The 21,131-nt window shown below is 38.5% G+C and overlaps 1 protein-coding gene across 3 annotated transcripts in view; it reads right to left on the reverse strand.

Annotated features, from left to right (window-relative positions):
- Positions 1 to 21,131, reverse strand: part of ENPP3 (ectonucleotide pyrophosphatase/phosphodiesterase 3) — a 96,869-nt gene that overhangs the window by 44,222 nt on the left and 31,516 nt on the right. For all 3 annotated transcript variants that reach the window (XM_032274762.1, XM_032274763.1, XM_032274764.1), the window contains 7 exons: positions 11,261 to 11,340; positions 8,659 to 8,778; positions 8,017 to 8,126; positions 6,424 to 6,489; positions 5,276 to 5,348; positions 2,444 to 2,552; positions 280 to 408 (listed from right to left, as the gene is read on the reverse strand). In XM_032274762.1, the coding sequence (XP_032130653.1) occupies positions 280 to 408; positions 2,444 to 2,552; positions 5,276 to 5,348; positions 6,424 to 6,489; positions 8,017 to 8,126; positions 8,659 to 8,778; positions 11,261 to 11,340 (687 nt within the window). The remainder of the gene's footprint in view (positions 1 to 279; positions 409 to 2,443; positions 2,553 to 5,275; positions 5,349 to 6,423; positions 6,490 to 8,016; positions 8,127 to 8,658; positions 8,779 to 11,260; positions 11,341 to 21,131) is intronic.

Here is a 21,131-nt window from a genome sequence, read left to right on the forward strand (position 1 = left end):
AACTATGATCTGATATAATTAGATTAAAAATTATTTCAAGTAAAGAATTATTTTAGCATTTAGAACAGAGTAGGATATACTTCAACCTAACAATATTAGATGTTACCATAGACCTTATAGACTATACTTAAGCATGGGAATTTCCCACTTATTTCCGTGTGGTCTTCTCAAGGAGCCAGCAGAGGGTCTGACAAGCCCAACATCCTCTCAGAATTAGGGGACTATGGTTATTCATTTTCAGTTTTACCCTTTTTTTCGTATAGGTGTCTTCATACTTACAACTAAAAAAGTCATGAGGTATATTACGAGCTCGGATGCGGGGGGCAGGCCCTTCGTACATGTAGAAGTTTATTCTGGGAAAATAATCAGTCATGTATTCCATCTGGCTACAATAAGTTTGGTCCATTCCTGAATCAAAAAATAATCATAATAATCCGCTGAACATGTATAAATGGCAACGATTGATTTCTGTCATGTCAAATGGAAGTCATTTTATGTTACAGATCTCAAACCAAGTTTCATTGAGAATTTATGCAATTCACCCTGTTACTTTACTCTGGCAGAAAATTGTGGCAGTGGAAAAGGTCATATTTGAGGGAAGAACAGATGGGAATTGTAAACAGATCATTTATTCAATGTATAATAGATTAATGGAAGTAATTTCAAGAAGAAAATCCTCTGTAGGAGGCTAATTAAATCTTTTAAATATCTGATTTGTATGTAAGAAAACATAATACATTTTTAAATCTAAAAAGCAACATGGGCTTTTATAGGACAATACACTAAGAGAATAAAGATACAAAAATAATTACATTTAAAAGTACATTATTCAGGCTGTGCTCTGTGGCACACACCTGTAACCCTAACACTTTGGGAGCCAAGGTGGGCAGATCACTTGAGGTCAGGAGATTGAGACCAGCTTGGCCAAAATGGTGGGCCCCGTCTCTACCAAAAAATAAAAAAATTAGCCAGGTGTGGTGGTGTGCACATGTAGTCTCAGCTTCTCAGGAGGCTTAGGCACAAGAATCATTTGAACTTTGAAGGTGGAGATTGTAGTGAGCCAAGATCATGCCACTGCACTCCAGCCTAAGTGACAGAGCAAGATTCCATCTCAAAAAAAAAGTACAAAGTAATTTAAATTTATATAAGGACTATGTGCTATAAAAAGATTTGGTAGTTAATCTTTTTTATTTGGAAATTCTTCAGACTGCATATAAATTTTTTTTTTTTTTTTTTTGGAGACAGAGTCTTGCTCTGCAGCACAGGCTAGAGTGGAGTGGTATGATCTCACCTCACTGCAGCCTCCACCTTCTGGGTTCAAGCGATTCTCCTGTCTTAGCCTCCTGAGTAGCTGGGACTACAGGCGTGTGCCACCATACCCAGCTAATTTTGTATTTTTAGTAGAGACAGGGTTTCACCATGTTGGCCAGGCTGGTCTCGAACTCCTGACCTCAGGTGATCCACCTGCCTCAGCCTCCCAAAGTGCTGGGATTACAGGCATGAGCCATGGTGCCTGGCTTGCATATACATTTTAATTTTAATTAATTTCTTTTAACAAAATGTACATAAAAAGGCTTCTCTTTAATTTTAAAACAATAGGGCAAAGTGTTAGGGAACCATCTTAGAAATTTTAAAAATACATTACTATGTTTATCATTATCTGGATGCTCTAAAATATGAACAAAAGTTCTGCAGACACACTCTTTTTCCTCCTCATGCCTCATGGCTGGTCCCTTCACAGATACTGGGATTGACTTTAAATGCTGTTTTCAAGAAGACAATTTGACCACCCTAGCTAGGAAGGATCTACTGCATATCTAGGCAAGTACCTAGCATTGAGTAGACACTTAGAAAATATCTGTAGAATGAGTGCATATATACTTCAAAACTGTTCGAATGTATTTTGCGTGAGGTGGGAGAGGATGTGCCCATTGCTTCACTTCCTCTAACATCCAGGTTTATCAAAATCAAGAGTTAACCTCAAGTAGAGAAATGTGAGGTGACAGTAACTTTAAAGACGAAAAGCTATGAATAAACACACATCTATTCACATAACTAAAAAAAATACACATGGTGTGGCAAAACTTGCCAATTACAGTAAACTGTAGCCAATCTACATGAATGAATCATGGCTGGAAAGAAGGCCCCAAAGCACTTTTTAGATTTTAATAACAACCCAACCGAATCCCTGTTAAATATTATTAACTCCACTTTTACAAAACATAGTGTCTATGGGCAGGTTTTCAGGGGGATTAGAATAATTAAACTAGAACATTTAATGTGGTCCTCTTTTCCTCACAATCTATCACAGTTCATTCCTTGCTTCTTCAACAGACTTTAGGTCTGGAAGTAGAGACTTTAAAATGTCACTATTATTTGTGTATGATTCCTGAATTGATAAAATATAGTCAATGACAAATAAGAATTTGCTTAAAAAGTATACCATGGTCAGCCAAAAGGATTATATTGACACAGTTGTGCAAGTTCCGCTGCTTCAGGCCTTCCATCAACATCCCAAAAGCATGATCTACTAACTGTAAGGCTTTAATTACCTGCAAAAGAATTTGGAGTTAAGATTGTTGTAACGAATTGTTTTAATTAGCCAAACTGTTATCTAATCAAGTAAAAATTAAACACCTCTCCTTCTCTGAAATGGCTGGCTTTGAAACAGAACGTCAGAGCCCAGGACTAGCACCCATGCTACCATATTCATCAGTTACCAATTCCCTGGATTTCTATAAACAGAAATCTAAACTGTGTTTCCTACAGAGGAAGATAAACTGCTGGCAATAACTATGTGAAACCATGTTGAATGTCAACAAACACTACTCGACTGTAAAGATTTTCACAGTGATGCTCCATGTTAGAGAGGCTTGTGGACAGATACTTCTAAGAGAGTCTAAGGGTCACACACATTCCGGAGGGTCATGTGACAATAGGTTACCAGAGAGTTAAATAGAGCATCTGTCACCCAATAATTCTACTTCTTTTTTAAAGAAGTATTTGGGCATTTGTCCTAAGTCAACACCTTGGACTAAGTCGACACCGTCTCTCCCCTCTTTCCCTTGCCTCCTCCGAGTCACCTCCCTTATTATAGTGCTTCAATGCTTCTCACTGTACTTTTTCTAGCCTGTAAGGCCCTGCAGGATTTGGTGCCTGACTTCTTCTCTGGGCTTCCTCTTAGTCCTCCTCCCTGTTCCACAATGCTGGAGACACTGGTGGGAGATAATTCTCATAGCTTGTCCAGCAGCTCTGGCACAGCATAGCACAAATAAGGGTGAGCTGCTACTATTATTCTTTTTTTTTTTTTTGAGACGGAGTTTCGTTCATGTTACCCAGGCTGGAGTGCAATGGCGTGATCTCGGCTCACCGCAACCTCCGCCTCCTGGGTTCAGGCAATTCTCCTGCCCCAGCCTCCTGAGTAGCTGGGATTACAGGCATGCACCACCATGCCCAGCTAATGTTTTGTATTTTTAGTAGAGACGGGGTTTCACCATGTTGACCAGGATGGTCTCGATCTCTTGACCTCGTGATCCGCCCGCCTCGGCCTCCCAAAGTGCTGGGATTACAGGCTTGAGCCACCGCACCCGGCTTATTCTTAACATTATCACGTTGTCTACTTGCTGAGCCATCTAGCCATTTGTTTGTCAGACCATTGTTTCATTTTATATGTTCCTACAGTGTGCACAGCTCCTTCCTCAATAAGACCATTTGTAAATTTTATTTCCTTTTTGTCACTCAGAGGAGAGTCTCCTAAGCAGCCCAGATTTGCACCCAACTCTTGACTAGATTGAGACTGCCTAGATAGATCTCTTGGGAGAACTCTGATCTTTTCCTTTGCAGCACTTTTCAACATTATACTTCAAATGTACTTGGGTTTTAAACCAGAGCACTGGATGGAAAAAAAAAGGTAATGGTGCCTAATCTTACATCAGCTCCAGAGGTGCAACCCTTCTCAAGTGACAAATCATATCAAACACGGCTAACAGTTAAAACAGAAAAGATGGGGTGGGCCTGGTGGCTCATGCCTGTAATACCAGCACTTTGGGAGGCTGAGGCGGGTGGATCACCTGAGGTCAGGAGTTCAAGACCAGCCTGACCAATATGGTGAAACCCTGTCTCTACTAAAAATACAAAAATTAGCCGTGCGTGGTGGCTCATGCCTGTAATCCTATCTACTTGGGAGGCTGAGCCAGGAGAATTGCTTGAACCTGGGACGTGGAGGTTGCAGTGAGCAGAAATTGTACGACTGTACTCCAGCCTGGGTAACAGAGCGAGACTCCATCTCAAAAAAAAAGAAAGAAAAAAAGACATGGTGAATACGTTTTAGATAGTTCACCGTTAGAGTAACGTGAAAAAGCATACAATTCTGTGATACAGTCTAGAGCAGTGCAGGAGAGGCCCAAGGCTTAAAAGTGGTGAGACTCGAACAAGACCCTATATTAGGATTCATTTTGGCCTAACAGGAAGGAAGAAAAGAAAAAAGGCTTTTCTGAGAAATGGCAAAGGCATGCTGCCAGAGTGAATATGCTTGCGTTCCAACTGAGGACAATTGTTACATGAGTTTCCATCAGGTGGGGAAATGCCTTACTCATGGCAGCCTTCACAGCTTTCCATTGTGTCCAAGAAAACGGAGGCTTTAGTGAAGTTTAGAAGACAGAATGGCTTTTTTGTTGTTGTTGTTAAAAGCGATACTTAAGGACTATATTTGTGTAGTAAAATCATAACAGAGTGGTCTACATAATGAATAAATTTATATTAAAAAGTCCAATTCAACAATACTGGGAGCCTAGAAGGGAAATAACTCGGCCTGAGGCAGTAATATGTTAAGTCCAATTATCAGGAACTTATGAATGAACTGTGGGAGAGTAGACAGCAGATATACCGCAATGGACTTGCAGGTGACTTAGCCTGAAATGCACCACATTAGTATGAACTGGCTTGTATAGTATCTAGCCTTGATGTTTTCGTTATATGCAACAACAGTGCCGCATCTACACATTCAATGAGGGGTTTTCAAATGATTTAAGATATAGTTAATAAGGCAGTTGTCCTTTCTAGACTTTCAACCATTTTATGGTTAAGAAGGCAGTTAACCATGGCATTCCTTTCATTCTTTTAGCCGTTTTGATCTTCCTGTGTGTGTATCAAATACGTGTGTCCTTAGTAGAAATTAAAGAATACTATTTTGTTTTGTAGGTTAGGGCTAGATGAATTTACGTTTAAAAACAACAACAACAACACACACACACACACACACACACACGCAACTTACTCTGGCACTGACGGGACCACCTGCATGTCCAGAAGAATCAGGTTCTTCAAAATACATGGTATAAAAACTGGGTCTAGGGGTAAAATTGAAACAAATATATTGTCAATTTGTAATAAATGTACAGGCTGGATTGGGGGATTTTGTAGATATCGGGCCTGCTGGCTGTGGCCTTTTCTTTCTCCCTAACCTCCTCCTCTTTGTTCAGACCCTGTGGTTCTACTTGGCTCCAGCAAGGATAGGTCTCTTAATAGAAAGTAAACAAGACCATCCCAGGTAGAGGCACTGGTACACCCCTGCTGTGAAACTCTGTTTTGTTGTTGCAGTTAAGACCACTTTTGGTGTGCCCCAGTCCTTTCTGTTTCTTGGTTTCTGACTTTTTGCTGATTCTTGGTTCTGTCACACCACGTTCTTTCTTCTGGGGTCCGGTTTCTGATGTACTGTTTACCTGGAGCTCCTAGATAGCCTTCTGTCACTCCAGTCTTGCCGTGGGCTTGATGGAGCACCCCTGGGTGTTGGAGTCAGACCTTATAACCAAGTGTCAGACCTGCTCCAAGTTCTGCTCCACTCCATATCTGGCTCTGGTTCTGTGATATTTGCCTCTGCTCTCTGGTACTGGCTCTATCTCTGTTGTTCAATAGTGTCAACTACATTTTCGAAAACAAAAGTTACTAGCTCTCAGAAATAATTTCCTTCCTTTTTTTTTTTTTTTTTTTTGAGACAGAGTCTCACTGTGTCACCCAAGCTAGTGGGCAGTGACATAATCATAGCTCACTGCAGCCTCAAATTCCTGGGCTCAAGTGATTCTCCCGTTTCAGCCTCCCGAGTAGCTAGGACTGCAACTGTGTACCACCATGCCCAGCTAATTTCTTTACATTTTTTTTAGAGACAGAGTCTCACTGTGTTGTCCAGTCTGGTCTGAGATTCCTGGGTCCAAGTGATCCTCCTGCCTCAACCTCCCAAAGTGCTGGGATTAAAGGAGTGAAAGCCCCTGACCAGCCAGGAATATTTCATGAAAAGTGCCCATGAAAAGGCAATGCCACGTTGTCTCAAAAATAGCCAAAAAATTGTCATTTAAAGTAAAGAAATAACTTCATTTTTTAACCATGTAAATGCCACTATGCCAGCAGTTTTCTGACACTAGACTTTACCTTTCAGCTTTGGGCAGGTCCAGCCATTTTAACAATGTAGAAATCCTCTTTTCATATGGGACACTTCTGAAAAAATAGGGTAGAAATAATTCTTTAAAATGAATCAAATCAAGAATAACTCCATTACATCCCTATTCAGAAAGGTTAATATCTTCAGCTATCCACTTTGTGTTCCTATATAATCACAATACTGAAAGAGATTAAGCAGTATTTCAAGGGATTGCTGTTTATAGATACGCCTGCAGCACTATAAATGAAACATAGATTGTTTTATTTCCCCCTCACCTTCCTCTCCTTTAGTTTCTCCCAACTAAAATAAAAGACAAATGATTATGATCCATTCATTCCATTTTTAAAATGTATGCATATACATATGTTGAACATCTATTGCTGGACACTATTTGTTCATTCAAAACAGAATTTATCGGTGAGAAAACCAAAGGTGACATTCTAGTGGAGGAAGACAAGTAACAAAAATAGACCTAATATAAAAATAAATTATATAGTGTATTAAAAGGTGATAAATGCTATGGACAAAAAAAAAATCTAGAGCAGAGTAACAGGGATGAAGGCGGTTTGGAATTTTAAATCTTAGTGTAAATGGGGCAAGACAATATGGAGAAGGTAATTTTTCAACAGCGGCTAGAAGGCAGTGAAAGAGTAGGCTTTTGGATCCATGAAGCAAATGATCTCAGGGAGGGTGACCAGCCAGTGCAACGCCCTGCGGCAGAAGCAAGCCTACTATATTGAAGCCCACCAAGGAGTTCAGAGTGAGCACCCCAGGGAGTAGCAGAAGATGAGGTCTGAGAGGTAAGGGAACAGCCGAGGTCATGCCACATAGGGCTTTGTGGGCTTTTACTCTGAGTGACACAAGGAGCCATTGAAGTTTTTGGTGCAAAAGAATGCCGTAATTGGACTTGCATTCAATTTAATAAATTTATTTATTTATTTGAGACAGATCTCGCTCTGTCACCAGGTTGGACTGCAGGAGCCCCTGATCGCAGCTCACTGCAACCTCTGTCTCCTGAGTTTAAGCGATTCTCCTGCCTCAGCCTCTGGAGTAGCCAGGGTTACAGGAAATGTGCCACCATGCCCGGTTAATTTTTGTATTTCTAGTAGAGATGGGGTTTCGCCATGTTGGCCAGGCTGGTCTCGAACTCCTGACCTCAAGTGATCAGCCAACCTCAGCCTCCCAAACTGTTGGGATTATAGGCATGAGCCACCCCACTTGGCCAGACTTGCATTTTAAAGGAATCCCTCTGGTAGGTGGGATGAGACTAGATTATAAAGTATAAGAAGCGGAGAAACGAGTAAAGAGGCAGCTGCAATAGTACAGGCGAGAGATGATAGCTCGAACCAGAGTGGTGATGCTAGAGTTTATAAAAAGTTCTCAGGCTATGTCGATTTTTAATTAGAGCCAAGAGCATTTACTGAAAGACTGCGTGAGTGACATAGAGAAGAGGAATCAACGGTGACTCCCAAGACTTTTAGTTCAAACAACTGGATTAATAGAATTGCCGCCAAGATTAAGACGAAAAAAAAATCCTGATCATTTCTGCCAAGCTAGGAGAATATCTGGAAGTGCTTCATTACCCATTGTAAGGCAGGTATATGGAAGGAAAGGAGCCATTTATAGCCACTTCTGATCCGGGCCAAAAGTAGGTAGCAGCTTTTAAACCTTGATAGATTGCTGTCAGCCACATCTGTAAGAAGAGAAAATTTAGAATAAGGGAAACTCAATAATTACCTTGGGCAGGAATGATGTACTTTCCTAGAAACTAAACAATAGTTGCAACATGTATTAAAATTGAAATTTAACCATTGTAGCAATTAAAAGATATAATTATCTAAGAATCTGCCTCAAAAATCAAAAACATAGCAAGGTACTAAGAAGCAAAATCATTTTTTTTAAACTGGTAAAATTGGATGGTTCCTCTCTCCCTTTAAAAGAATTACAAAACAGAATGAGGAAAAACACTAACAACAATCTTTCTGAGTAATTTCCAGATAGATACATTTATAATCCAACACACAAGTTTAAACAAAAGCTATTTGAATTAACAATCATAAATGTTTTAAAAATTCAAGTTATAAATATTGGTGAAACACCTTCCCACCCTCAGCCCTTAGAAACTAGATGGGTGACATAGAACTCAAAGTGGACTGAGAAGTGTGACCTCCTGTCACATTGAGAAATGGCGGTTACTTCAGTTGCCACGTGTACAATGTACATACTGGTTGCCCATGCCACCAGGCTGGATTATTTTGCTCCTTTGAGGAAAGTGAAAAATTCTTGTTGAGATTTACGTCATACATATTATTGTCAATGATGCCATGTGATTCCGGATACAAGCCCTAAAATGATAATTTCAAAAAAGATGTAAGATAAAATATTAGTAAAATATAAATTTAAATTGAAATAGCACACAATCTATTACTCATATCTAGGAAAGATACTATGTCTTTCAATGTAAAACACATGGACCTGAATTTAAATATCAGGAGATATAGTCATCCCTTGGCTTCCATTAGTTTCATGACCTCCCTCAGGTACCAAAATCAGAAGATGTTCAAGTCCCTGATAGAAAATGGCTTGGGATTTGCATATAACTTATGCATACCCTCCTGTATATTTTAATCATCTTTAAATTACTTATAATAGCTAATACAATACACATGTTATGTCAATAATTGTATTGTTTAGCGAATAGTGACAAGAAAAGTCTGTACATGTTCAGTAAAGATGCATTTTTTACAAATATTTTTCCTCTCTTCCTCCCTCCCTTCCTTCCTCCCTCCCTCCCTCCCTCCCTCCCTCCCTCCCTCCCTCCCTCCCTCCCTTCCTTCCTTCCTTCCTTCCTTCCCTCCTTCCTTCCTTCCTTCCTCTTTCCTTCTTTTAGGTTTGGGGTACATGTGAAGGTTTGTCACTTAGGAACAAACCCTATGCAAGGGGTAAACACGTGTTATGAGGGTTTATTGTATATATATATTTTTTTTTTTCTAGTTCTACCATGGTTTATAGCAGCAAATAAATGACATTAGGCTGATGGCTTGTGCTGATGGTGTTAATATAAATTTTGTGTGCTAAATAACTGTTTAACTGTTTGTTAAAGATTCACATATATTAGAATAATGGTTAGCCACTGGTTATATTATCAAGAATAGCAAGAAATTTACTAGATAGAAGCTTTCTATATATCAAATATCTTGGTTAAATTGAATTAAAGGGTGTTACCAGCATTTTAAAGGCAGCCTGCCCAGTCTCCATCCATCTTCCCTGCCATCCATCCATCTATCAAATCCCACATGTTTATTTAATCATTCCACACATTTCTATTGAATGCCTGTGGATTTTAGGGTCATTATTTTAGAACATCACTATGTATATGAATATCTAGGCATATATGTGTATAAAATATATAAACAGTAAATTAGTAGCACTTTTGCATAATCCATTATTTTATGTATACACATACATATATGTAGTATGTATTATGTATTCATATTTATGCATATATATTCGATTATTATTATTCATAGTAGTTATACTCTGTAAAGTTGTCATGAACACTAAATTAATGATTGCTAAACCATTACTCCTAGGAAAATAGAGTTAGGTTCCTGAGATCCTTTGGTTACAACATTTTTTGTCTTCTGATCGATACATAACCTTCTTTTATGAGTGTTTCTGTTTAAAGTCACCTTATTTATATATATTGTTGGTTCACTATAAATCATGCCTCAGCAAAGTTTGCCTAACACACATAATTCCTCTGCAAGGCAATTCACAGCCTTCTTGCTCTTAGGGTTACCAGAAAGCACTTTAGTACTATGCAAGGGGACAATTTTAACCAGTGAAATAACCCAAGAAAAAGCATGAGCATATAAAAAGTATAGCATTTGATAGACAGTAAGATTGTGAAAATGATACTTGTTTATAATATTACAGCTAAAACAAGAAAGCAGAATGTTTCCTGGTGAGACCTTAGCTAGGAACATGTGACATGTGCATTGGGCAACTCAGCTTTTTATGCTTCTTTGTGATGGCTGCAAATGACCACAAATGCACTATACTTCTTGATGTGGAGGCTAAAAATAAATTTTAGTGCGTAGACAAACCCGCAAACATTGAATCTGCAAATAATGAGAATACATACATACATGTGTATGGGGGTAAAATGTAAATGTCATAGTTACTGTTCCATAGTAACAAAAGACTAAAACCCAAAGTAATAAAGACACAAACATCCTTTGAGGCAGAAGGTGCCTTAAAATGTGTTCTAAATCTATCCATCTTAAATAACTTAATTTTTATTTAAACTCATTTTAATCATTCTACCTACATCTTTTTATACACTGAGGTAATTCATTTGCTTTTATTGATTTATCTAAAGAGGTGTAGACAGTGTGAATTCATTTATGAAAAAGAAGTTCTATCAAGTTAATTATAATGAAAAGACTAGGAAAGAATGAAATTTTCCGCATCAAAGTAGTTGTCCCTCTGTAGAGCTTACTGTTCCCAGCAGACCTTCAGATAAGCAAAGGGCAATCGAAAGACCAGAGGAAAATGGTATTTCTCACATCAAAGGGTCTGTTTTGGGTTCGACACAGGTGAGTTAACCTAAGGCTGGACATTTACTCATAGCTCATGCCTCACAGCTCTGGAGTGGCCTCACATTGAGCCATGACTTCCCAGCCTGAATTGAGCCATGAACTATCCCCACATGTGCTTGAGAAGGGTAAGGCACTGAAATCAGCCGGTTCCTGCCCAAGCATGTCTGTCTTATGTGATCAGTTCTGGTCTTTGGCCTGTCTTACCACTGGGTCAAGCACTTACCGTGACAATGGTGTAATGATTCGGGAAGGTTTTGGTAGGATACGCAGCTCTCATGTATTTTGAATGAATTCCACATGTTTCTACAACAGAATATGATGAGAAATTAGGAAGTTGTTTCTTCTCCAGTTTTCAGATAACTAGCAATCTGAACGTGGAAGTCTCCCAGAGAAATAGAAAACAAACTAAAAAGTGGATTGAAGATGGAAAAAGGTTGAAATTCTGGCCTCTAAGCTTTCTCCATTCCAAGGAATGTCAGTCTTTTAGGAGAGGAGTGAGCAAATCAAGGTGTATAGATTTTTTCTGGAATTGCCAGTGATACACATATTAGGCTTTGCAAGGCCATATGGTCTTTGTTGCAACAATTCTACTCTGCCATTGAGGCCCCAAAGCATGTGTAGACAATACATAAACAAATGAACATGGCCGTGTTTTAATAGAACTTTCTTTATGGACATTGACATTTGAATTTCAGGTAATTTTTACATGTCACAAAATATTCTTACTTTCTTCCAAGCATTTAAAAATGTAAAACAGACCAGGCCCAGTGGCTCACACCTATAACTCCAGCCCTTTGGGAGGCTGCGACAGGCAGATCACTTGAGCTCAAGAGTTTGAGACCAACCTGAGCAACACAGTGAAAGCTCCTCTCTACATAAAAATAAAAAGTTAGCTGGGCATGGTGGCATGCACCTGCATAGTGCTAGCTACTCTGGAGGCTGAAGTGGGAGGACTGTTTGAGCCAAGGAGATGGAGTCTGTCATTGCACCACTGCACTTCAGCCTGGGTGACAGAGTGAAATCCTGTTTCAAGTAAATAAATAGAAATTTTCTAAAAGAAGTAAAACAATTCTCAGTATATATGGCAGGCCATACACAAACGAGCAGAGTGAACCAGATTTGGCCTACAGGCTACAGTCTGTTGATCCCTGAGCTAAAGTACTCTATATCATACACTGCCAGCTTTGTTTGCTTTATACAGAATTGGCATCTAGCTGATAGTTCTTACATGCAAAGTATCTAATATAACAAAAGTCAACACTACTGTCTAGATTGAAAAAGGATTTGACTTGTATAACTGCATAAGACCATGTCATGTAATACTGTTTACCAATTAAGCTAATTTTACTGCTCCTTACTTGTAGTATAGTTTCCATTTGACCAGGGAAGTTTCCTTTGATCTGTTTTTCACAAAGTATGGCAGTAATTTCGCTTCATTGTTCTGTTGTTTTCAGTCTGTGCAATAACCCTGTTTAAAGAGGTCAGGACCACTGGGACACATTGCTATTTCCTCTGCAGCAGTGATGTACGAGAAATTTTCCACACAAAAATTGTGTTGCCTCTACTTCTAAAATAAGCTTCACTATTATAGATTCTCTTTAGGTCCAAACAAAACATGAAATTGATTGTTGTCCAAAAAGTCACAAGTGTTGCTGCTGAACACAATGAGTGTTTTTGGGATTAGTCTCCTTCCCAGCCTCTGATCCAGGAATTTCCTCCTTCAGAAACTTCTAGGGCCCCATATCAAGTCCACTACATAAGATTCTCTGATGGGGGTTGGAAGGTAGGAGACAAAGGAAAGGGAATTCAAAAACATCTACTCTTTCTTTCTTTCTTTCTTTTTCTTTTTTTTTGGAGTCTTGCTCTGTCACCAGACTGGAGTGCAGTGGCGCGATCTCGGTTCACTGCAACTCCTGCCCCCTGGGTTCAAGTGATAATCCTGCTTCAGCCTCCAGAGTAGCTGGGACTACAGGTGCCTGCCACCAAGCCCAGCCAATTTTTGTATTTTTTTTTTTAGTGGAGATGGGATTTTGTTATCTTGGTCAGACTGGTCTCAAACTCTTGGCCTCAAGGGGTCCACCTGCTTCAGCCTCCCAAAGTGCTAGGATTACAGACATGAGCCCCTGCACCCGGCCAAAAATTTACATTTTTAACAAGCACCCCAGGTCATCCTACTGTATTTAAGTTTGAGAACTGCTCGAGGGCTTTATAAAACAACTTAAGATTAAAATAACCTTTATCTTTCTTCTTTAGTCAACACCACCAATAAGTAAATCTTGATCTCAATCAGGGAAAGACATTTAATATTGTTAAGAAGTTATATGACAAGAAAATAAAATGAGATCTAGTCCACTTATGCAATTAAAATAATTTGAGAAAATAGTCATACAAGGAACAGATACATAAAGTCAGTTTCTGCTTTAATATCCTTGAAACATGGGTGACAAACTCAAATTCCTAAATGGGTAAAACTAGGTTATAAAATAAAATGCAAACGAAGCTACCAGTATCGTTAAAACATGGCACTGCCCTAGTTAAGCGATGTCATAAACAGGATACATCTGCTGACTCTATAGACGTAAGCCACCATTTTGTATCACCTGCCCTTGAACCACAGCTACTGAAGAAAGCCCACGAAAAGCACAGTCTGCTACCATTGTTTCTTCTAAATATGAATAATTTAAGTTAGGCTTGAACAGACTACTTCTGGAAAGACACAATAAACCAATGAGTGATTGCTTTTGCAAAGGAAAAGTAGGAAGATCGGGAAAGAGGTTTCGTTCATTTATTTTACTATATAGCCTTGAATATTGCTTTAAAATGTTTATGTGTATGTTTTACTTCTAAAAAAATTTTTAAGTACGAAACAAAAATAATCTGAAAATATAAATGAGGTAAGTCTATGCAACTAGGTTTATGGTAACCAGACACTCTAAGAAGCAGCAAAGGTCTAAATGGGTGAGTAGGCAAAGCAACCAAAGAATGTACAGATCAAAACTACAATGTAGGCCAGGCATGGTGACTCACTTCTGTAATCCCAGCACATTGGGAGGCCAGGCCAGCAGATCACCTGAGGTCAGGAGTTCAAGACCAGCCTGGCCAACATGGTGAAACTTCGTCTCTCCTAAAATACAAAAAATTAGCCGGGTGTGGTGGCACATGCCTGTAATCCCAGCTACTCAAGAGGCTGAGGCAGGAGAATCGCTTGAACCCGGGAGGCGGAGGTTGCGATGCGTGGAGATCATGCCGCTGCCCACCAGCCTGAGCAACAGAGTAAGACTCTGTCTCAAAAACAGAACAAAACAAAAAAACCAAAAAACAGGCTGAAAATAAGTACTTTCATTTTATATATAATTTAGTAGAATAAACAGATTAGCCATAATGTTGGCCTGTATCATTTCTAGCAGTCAAAAAAATAGAGAGTAATAAATTCTGCAGGGGCTTCAGTCTTCCCAGAGTTGTTGATATGCCTTCAAGCCCTTGGCACATAAAGAAGAATGATCAAAAGAGAGCAGAGAGGAGTGATGCTAGCAAGATGACAGAATAGGAAATCTTGGAAGACTCTCCCCACAGCAGACACAATCATTCAGTAGCCACACATAAACCAATTCAATTTGTGAGAAACCCAGAAACTACTTGAGAGGCTCCTGCTTACCAGGCAAGTATAAAACCAGTTACATTGAAACCAGTAGGAAAAGCAGAACCATTTCTTTGACATAATACCCATCCCAGAATGGTGCTATATGATCAGAAGAGAACTCTCAACTTTTAGCTTCTCCCCAAGGAGGGAAAAAGTTGGACCACACATTTAACACTCCAGTTTTTGCAACTGGCATCTGAGAAACTGGCTAGAAGATCTGAGACCCAACATGCATTAGTCCCCTGGGTGCTACAGAGAACAAAGAGGAGATTTGAACTGGCACGCAGGCACTCACCACAGCTTCTCTTCTTGGCTTAGCACAGATAAATCAGGCAATATCCCCAACTCCCAGCTTCTCCCAGGGGAGGAAAAGAGTCACACTAAGTGTCCAATGCCCCAACTTTTCCAGGGACTGCCCAAAGGACTGGCTTTTTCTGTTTTGCTTGTATTGAAGCACTAATGGAATCCAGTATACCCTAGTCACCTGAGGGGCCAGTAAGAAAAAACACAATGGTTTGATGTAGCATGTTAGTCACCATAGCCCCTCTCTCTGGTGCAGCACAGAGGGGTAAAAAAAGCAAAAAACAAAAACACAAAACAAAATCCAGATCTCAACTTATCTCTGGGGAGAGAAAGGACTGGACAAGATGTCTAATGATTCGAATTCTCTGGTGACTGCCCAAGAGGTTGGCTTCTGTTTCACTTATCTTGGAGCACCAATGGGACCAGTGTACTCTAGACACGTGAGGCCCCTAAGAACAAAGAAACAAGGTTGGACTAGCATGAAGGTTTAAGGGGCCTCCAGAATCCTTGATCAGGCCAACTGGTGAGGGTTTCTCCTATACAAGGCTAGTCCATGAAAACCTAGAAAGGTGGCTGTTTTGTCCAATGCGCAAATGCCAACACAAAGAGCAAAGGAAAATGAAGAAATGGGGAAATATGTTCAAAACAAAGGAACAAGATAAATCAGAAATTGACCTGAATGAAGCAGGGATATAATTTTCCTAACAGACATTTAAAAATAATTGTCATAAACACATTCATTGAGGTGATGAGAACAATGCATGAATAAACTGAAAATTTCAACAAAGAGAGGCAAACTCAGACTGGCCTCTTAAAATTATTCAGGCAAAGGAGCAAAAAGAAACAAGAACAAAAAGGAGTGATGAAACATTAAGAGAACTTTGAGACACCAACAAGTGAACTAATATATCCATGATGAGATTTTCAGGAGAAGAAAAAGAGAAAGAACCAGAAAGTTTATTCAAAGAAATAATGGCTAAAAACTCCCAAATCTAGCAGGGGAAAAATGGGCAGCCAGATCCAGGAAGCCTGAAAAATTCTAAACACGATGAACCTAAAGAAATCCACACCGAGACTTATTATAATCAAATGTCAAAAGTCTAAGACAATGAATACTGAAGACAGCAAAATAAAAGCAACTCATGATATACAAGAGAAGCCCTATAAAACTATCAGCAGGGTGTTTTATCTTTTTTCATGTAGAAACCTTACACAACATTCAACCCAACTCAACACATTTTTTTTCAAGTATGCATGGAACATTCTCCAGGATAGAGCACATATTAGATCACAGAACAAGTCTTAATGCATTTAAGAAAATTGGAATCATACCAAGTATTTTCTCCAACTACAATGGAATAAAACTAGAAATTTGTATTAGAAGGAAAACTTAAAAATTTACAAATAATGTAGAAATTATGTCACACACTTGAACAACCAATGCATCAAAGAAGAAATCAAAGGAGAAATTAGAAAATATCTTGAAACGACGAACGAACATGAAAATGGGATGCAGCAAAGGCAGCACTAAAATGCAAGTTATAACAATAAATGCCTACATTAAGAAAGAAAAACAATTTTAAATAAACAACTTAACTTTGCACCTCAAGGAACAGAAAAAGGAACAAGCTAAATCCAAGGTTAGCAGAAAGAAGAAAACAAGATTAAAGAAGAAATGAAATAGAGAATAGAAAAACAATAGAATAAATCAATGAAACCAACAGCTGGTTTTTCAAAAAGATAAACAAAATTGACATACTTTTAACTAGACCAAGAAAAAGAGAGAGAAAACTCAAATAAAATCAGAAAGAGGAGATTACAATTGATACTGCAGATATAAAAAGTTTGTAAGAGAATGCTATGAATGATTATATGCCAATAAACTGGATAACCTAGTAGAAATGGATAAATTCATAGAAACATACAGTGTACCAAGACTGAATCTTAAATAAATAGAAAGTCTGGATAAACCTATAAACAGTAAGGAGATTGAATCAATAACTAAAATCCTCCCAAGAAAAAGACCAGGACCAGATGGCTTCACTGACAATTTCTCTACCAAATATTTGAAGAACTAATGCCAATTCTTCTCAAACTCTTCCAAAAAACTGAAGATAAGGGAATGCTTTCAAATTCATAAGTCTAGCATTACTCTGATATAAAACCTATACAGACCTCAGAAGAAAAGATAATTTCAGGTTAATATTTCTGATGAAAATAGATGCAAAAATCTTCAACAAAATACTAGCAAACCAAATTCAAAAACACAGTGAAAAAATTATACACCATGATCATGTGGGATTTATCCCTGGGGTGCATACATCACATTAACAGAATGAAGGATAAAAATTACATGAGCATTTCAATAGAAGAAGAAGAAGCATTTGGTAAAATTCAACACCCTTTCATGATAAAAGCTCTCAATAAAGTAGGAATACAGTCACGCATGGATTGCTTAAAGACAGGGATACGTTCTTAGAAATGTGTATTTAGACAATTCCATCATTGTGCAAACATAATAGAGTGTACTTAAACAAACCTAGATGGTAAAGCCCACTATGCACCTAGGCTTATGTGGTAAAGTCTATTAATCCTAGGCTACAAATCTGTATAGCATGTTATTCTGCCCCATACTGTAGGCAATTGTAACATAGTGGTATTTATATATTTAATCCTATCTATCTAAATATAGAAAAGGTACAGTAAAAACATGATATAATACAGACCACTTATCATGAATGAGGATTGCAAGACTGGAAGTTGCTCTGAGTAAGTCAGTAAGTGAGTGGTGAGTGAATGTGAAAATCTGGAACATTACCGTAAACTACCATAGACTTTATAAACACTGTATACTTAAGATACACTAAATTTATAGAAATGTATTTTTTCAATAATCAATTAACCTTTGCTTACTGTAACTTTTCTACTTTATAAACTTAATTTTTTTAACTTTTTGACTCTTTTGTAATAACACTGAGTTTAAAACAAACACGTTGCACTGTTGTACAAAAATATTTTTTTCTTTATATCTTTATAAGCTTTTGTTTTTTAATTTCTTGTTTTTACTTTTTAAATGTTTTTGTCAAAAACTAAGACACAAACGCACACATTAGCCCACACCCACATGGGGTCAAGGTCATTAATATCACTGTCTTCTACCTCCACCTCTTGCCCCACTGAAAGGTTTTAGGGGCAATAATATTCATGGAGCTGTCATCTTCTATGATAGCAGTACCTTCTTCTGAAGCACCTCCTGAAAGACTCATCTGAGGCTGTTTTTATAGTTAACATTTTTAATAAGTAGGAGTACACTCTAAAATAATGCACATAGTCTAAGTGTAGTATAAGCTTGGCACAGTGGCTCATGCCTGTAATCCCAGCACTTTGGAAGGCCAAGGCAGGAAGATCACCTGAACCCAGGAATTTGAGACCAGTCTGGGCAACATAGCAAGATCCCATCACTTAAAAGAAAATATGGTACAGTAAATACATAAACCAGATATGGTCATTTATTATCATTATCAAGTATGAGGCAATGCACATAAATGTGTATACTATAATTTTTTATGACTGGCAGTGCAGTAGGTTTGTCTTGACCAGCATCACCAGAAACGTGAATAATGCTTTGCACTATGACAGTATAATGGCTATGACATCACTAGGTGATAGCATTTTTTTTTTTAAATAAGATCTCACTTTGTCACCCAGGCTGGAGTGCAGTGGTGTGATCATAGCTCACTGCAACCTTGAACTCCTAGGCTCAAGGGATCCTTCTGCCTCAGCCTCCTGAGTAGCTGGGACTACTGGCACACCCCATTGTGCTCAGCTAATTTTTTTTTTTTTTTTTTTGGTAGAGACAGGGTTTCACTTTGTTGCCCAGGCTGATCTTAAACTCCTGGGCTCAAGCAATCCTCCTTCCTTGGCCTTCTGAAGTGCTGGGATTGCAGATAAGAGCAACCATACCCAGCTGGTGATAGGAATTTCTCAACTCCATTATAATTTATGGGACCACCATTATATATGCAGTCTGTTGTTGATTGAAACATTGTTATGTGGCACATGGCTGTAGAGAAAAATTACCTCAACATAATAAAGATTATATGAAAAGTCCACAACTAACAATCTATTCAATGGTGAAAAACTGAAAGTTTTTCCACCTAAGATCAGGAACAAAGCAGGAATGTCCACTCATCTAGCCTGAGCAATTAGGCAAGAAAAAACAAAAAGGCATCCAAATAGGAAAGAAAGAAGTAAACTTGTCCCTATTTGCAGGAGGTGTGATATTATCTACTGAAAGCTCTAAATATATTGAAAGCTCTAAATAAATTTATTTAAAACTAATAAATGCAGTAAAGTTGCAGGATACACAATCAACACACAAAAATGAGTTGCATTTCTATGTACTAATAATTAACTATTCAATCTCATTTATAAAAACTGAAAATAATGAAATTCTTATAAATAAATTTAACCAAGAAAATGAAAGATTTGTGTATGAAAACTATAAAATATGGGTAAAATAAATTAAGGTGGACATAAACAAATGGAAAGACACCTCGTGTTCATGACTTGAAGACTTAATATTGTTAAGATGCTCCTATTACTCAAAACAGTTTACAGGTTCAATGCAATCTTTATCAAAACCATAATGGCATTTTTTACAGAAATAGAAAAAAAAATTAATTTTTTTTTTTTTTTTTTTGAGACGGAGTTTCACTCATGTTACCCAGGCTGGAGTGCAATGGCGTGACCTCGGCTCACCGCAACCTCCGCCTCCTGGGTTCAGGCAATTCTCCTGCCTCAGCCTCCTGAGTAGCTGGGACTACAGGCACGCGCCACCATGCCCAGCTAATTTTTTGTAGTTTTAGTAGAGACGGGGTTTCACCATGTTGACCAGGATGGTCTTGATCTCTTGACCTTGTGATCCACCCGCCTCGGCCTCCCAAAGTGCTCGGATTACAGGCTTGAGCCACCGCGCCCGGCCAAAATTAAATTTTTAAGATCCCAAATAACCACAACATTCTTGAAAAAGAACAAATCTGAAGACATCAAAGCTTCTGATTTCAAAATACATTAAAAGTCTTCAGTAATTAACATGTTACTGGCCTAAAAACAGATATATAGACCAATGAAAAAGAATAGGGAGCCCAGGCTGGGCACGGTGGCTCACAACTGTAATCTCAGCACTTTGGGAGGCCAAGGCAGGCTTAAACTCAGGAGTTCAAGACCAGCCTGGACAACATAGCAAAACCTCATCTGTACAAAAAATACAAAAATTAGCCAGTCATTGTGGTGTGCGGTGCCTGTAATCTCAACTACTCAGGAGGCAGAGGGGATCATTTAAGTTTGGAAGGCAGAGGTGACAGTGAGCTGAGATCATGCTGTTGCACACTCCAGCTGGGTGACAGAATGAGACCCTATCTCAGAAAAAAAGAGAGAGCCCAGAAATAAATCCATGCATATATAGCCAACCAGTCTTCAAAAAGAGTGCCAAGAATATGCAACGGGGAAAGAATAGCTAACTCAACAAATGATGTTAGAAACTGGATATCCATATGCAGAAAAAAGAACTTGAACCCTGATCTGATACCATACTCAAAAATAAACTCAAAGTACATTAAAGGTTTGAAATAAGACCTGAAACTATAAATCTTCTAGAAGGAAACACAGGGGAACATCTGAATGACGTTGGTCTTGGCAATGATTTCATGAATATGATGACAAAGGCATAGGCAATGAAAGCAAAAATAGACATACAGGACTACATCAAACTAAAAAGCTTCTGTGCAACAAAGGAAACAATCAATAGAATGAAAAGGCAACCTATGAAATGGGAGAAAATACTTTCAAACTGTGTATCTAATAAGCAGTTAATTTCCAAAATATATAAGGAACTTCTACAACTTGATAGCAGAAAATCTGATAGTCTCATTAAAAAATGGGCTAATGACCTGAATAGATATTTCTTCAAAGAAGAAAGATATCATGCATCTCTAAAGATATACAAACATCCAATAGGTATATGAAAGATGCTCAATGTCACTAATTATCAGAAAAAGGTGTAACGAACCAAAGTGAGGCCAGGCACAGGGGCTCACACATGCAATCCCAGCACTTTGGGAGGCTGAGATGGGAGGATCATTTGAACCCA

The sequence above is a fragment of the Sapajus apella genome, unplaced genomic scaffold (assembly GCF_009761245.1).
Source record: "Sapajus apella isolate SASKATOON/1434 unplaced genomic scaffold, GSC_monkey_1.0 scaffold6, whole genome shotgun sequence".
Lineage (NCBI taxonomy): Eukaryota > Metazoa > Chordata > Mammalia > Primates > Cebidae > Sapajus > Sapajus apella.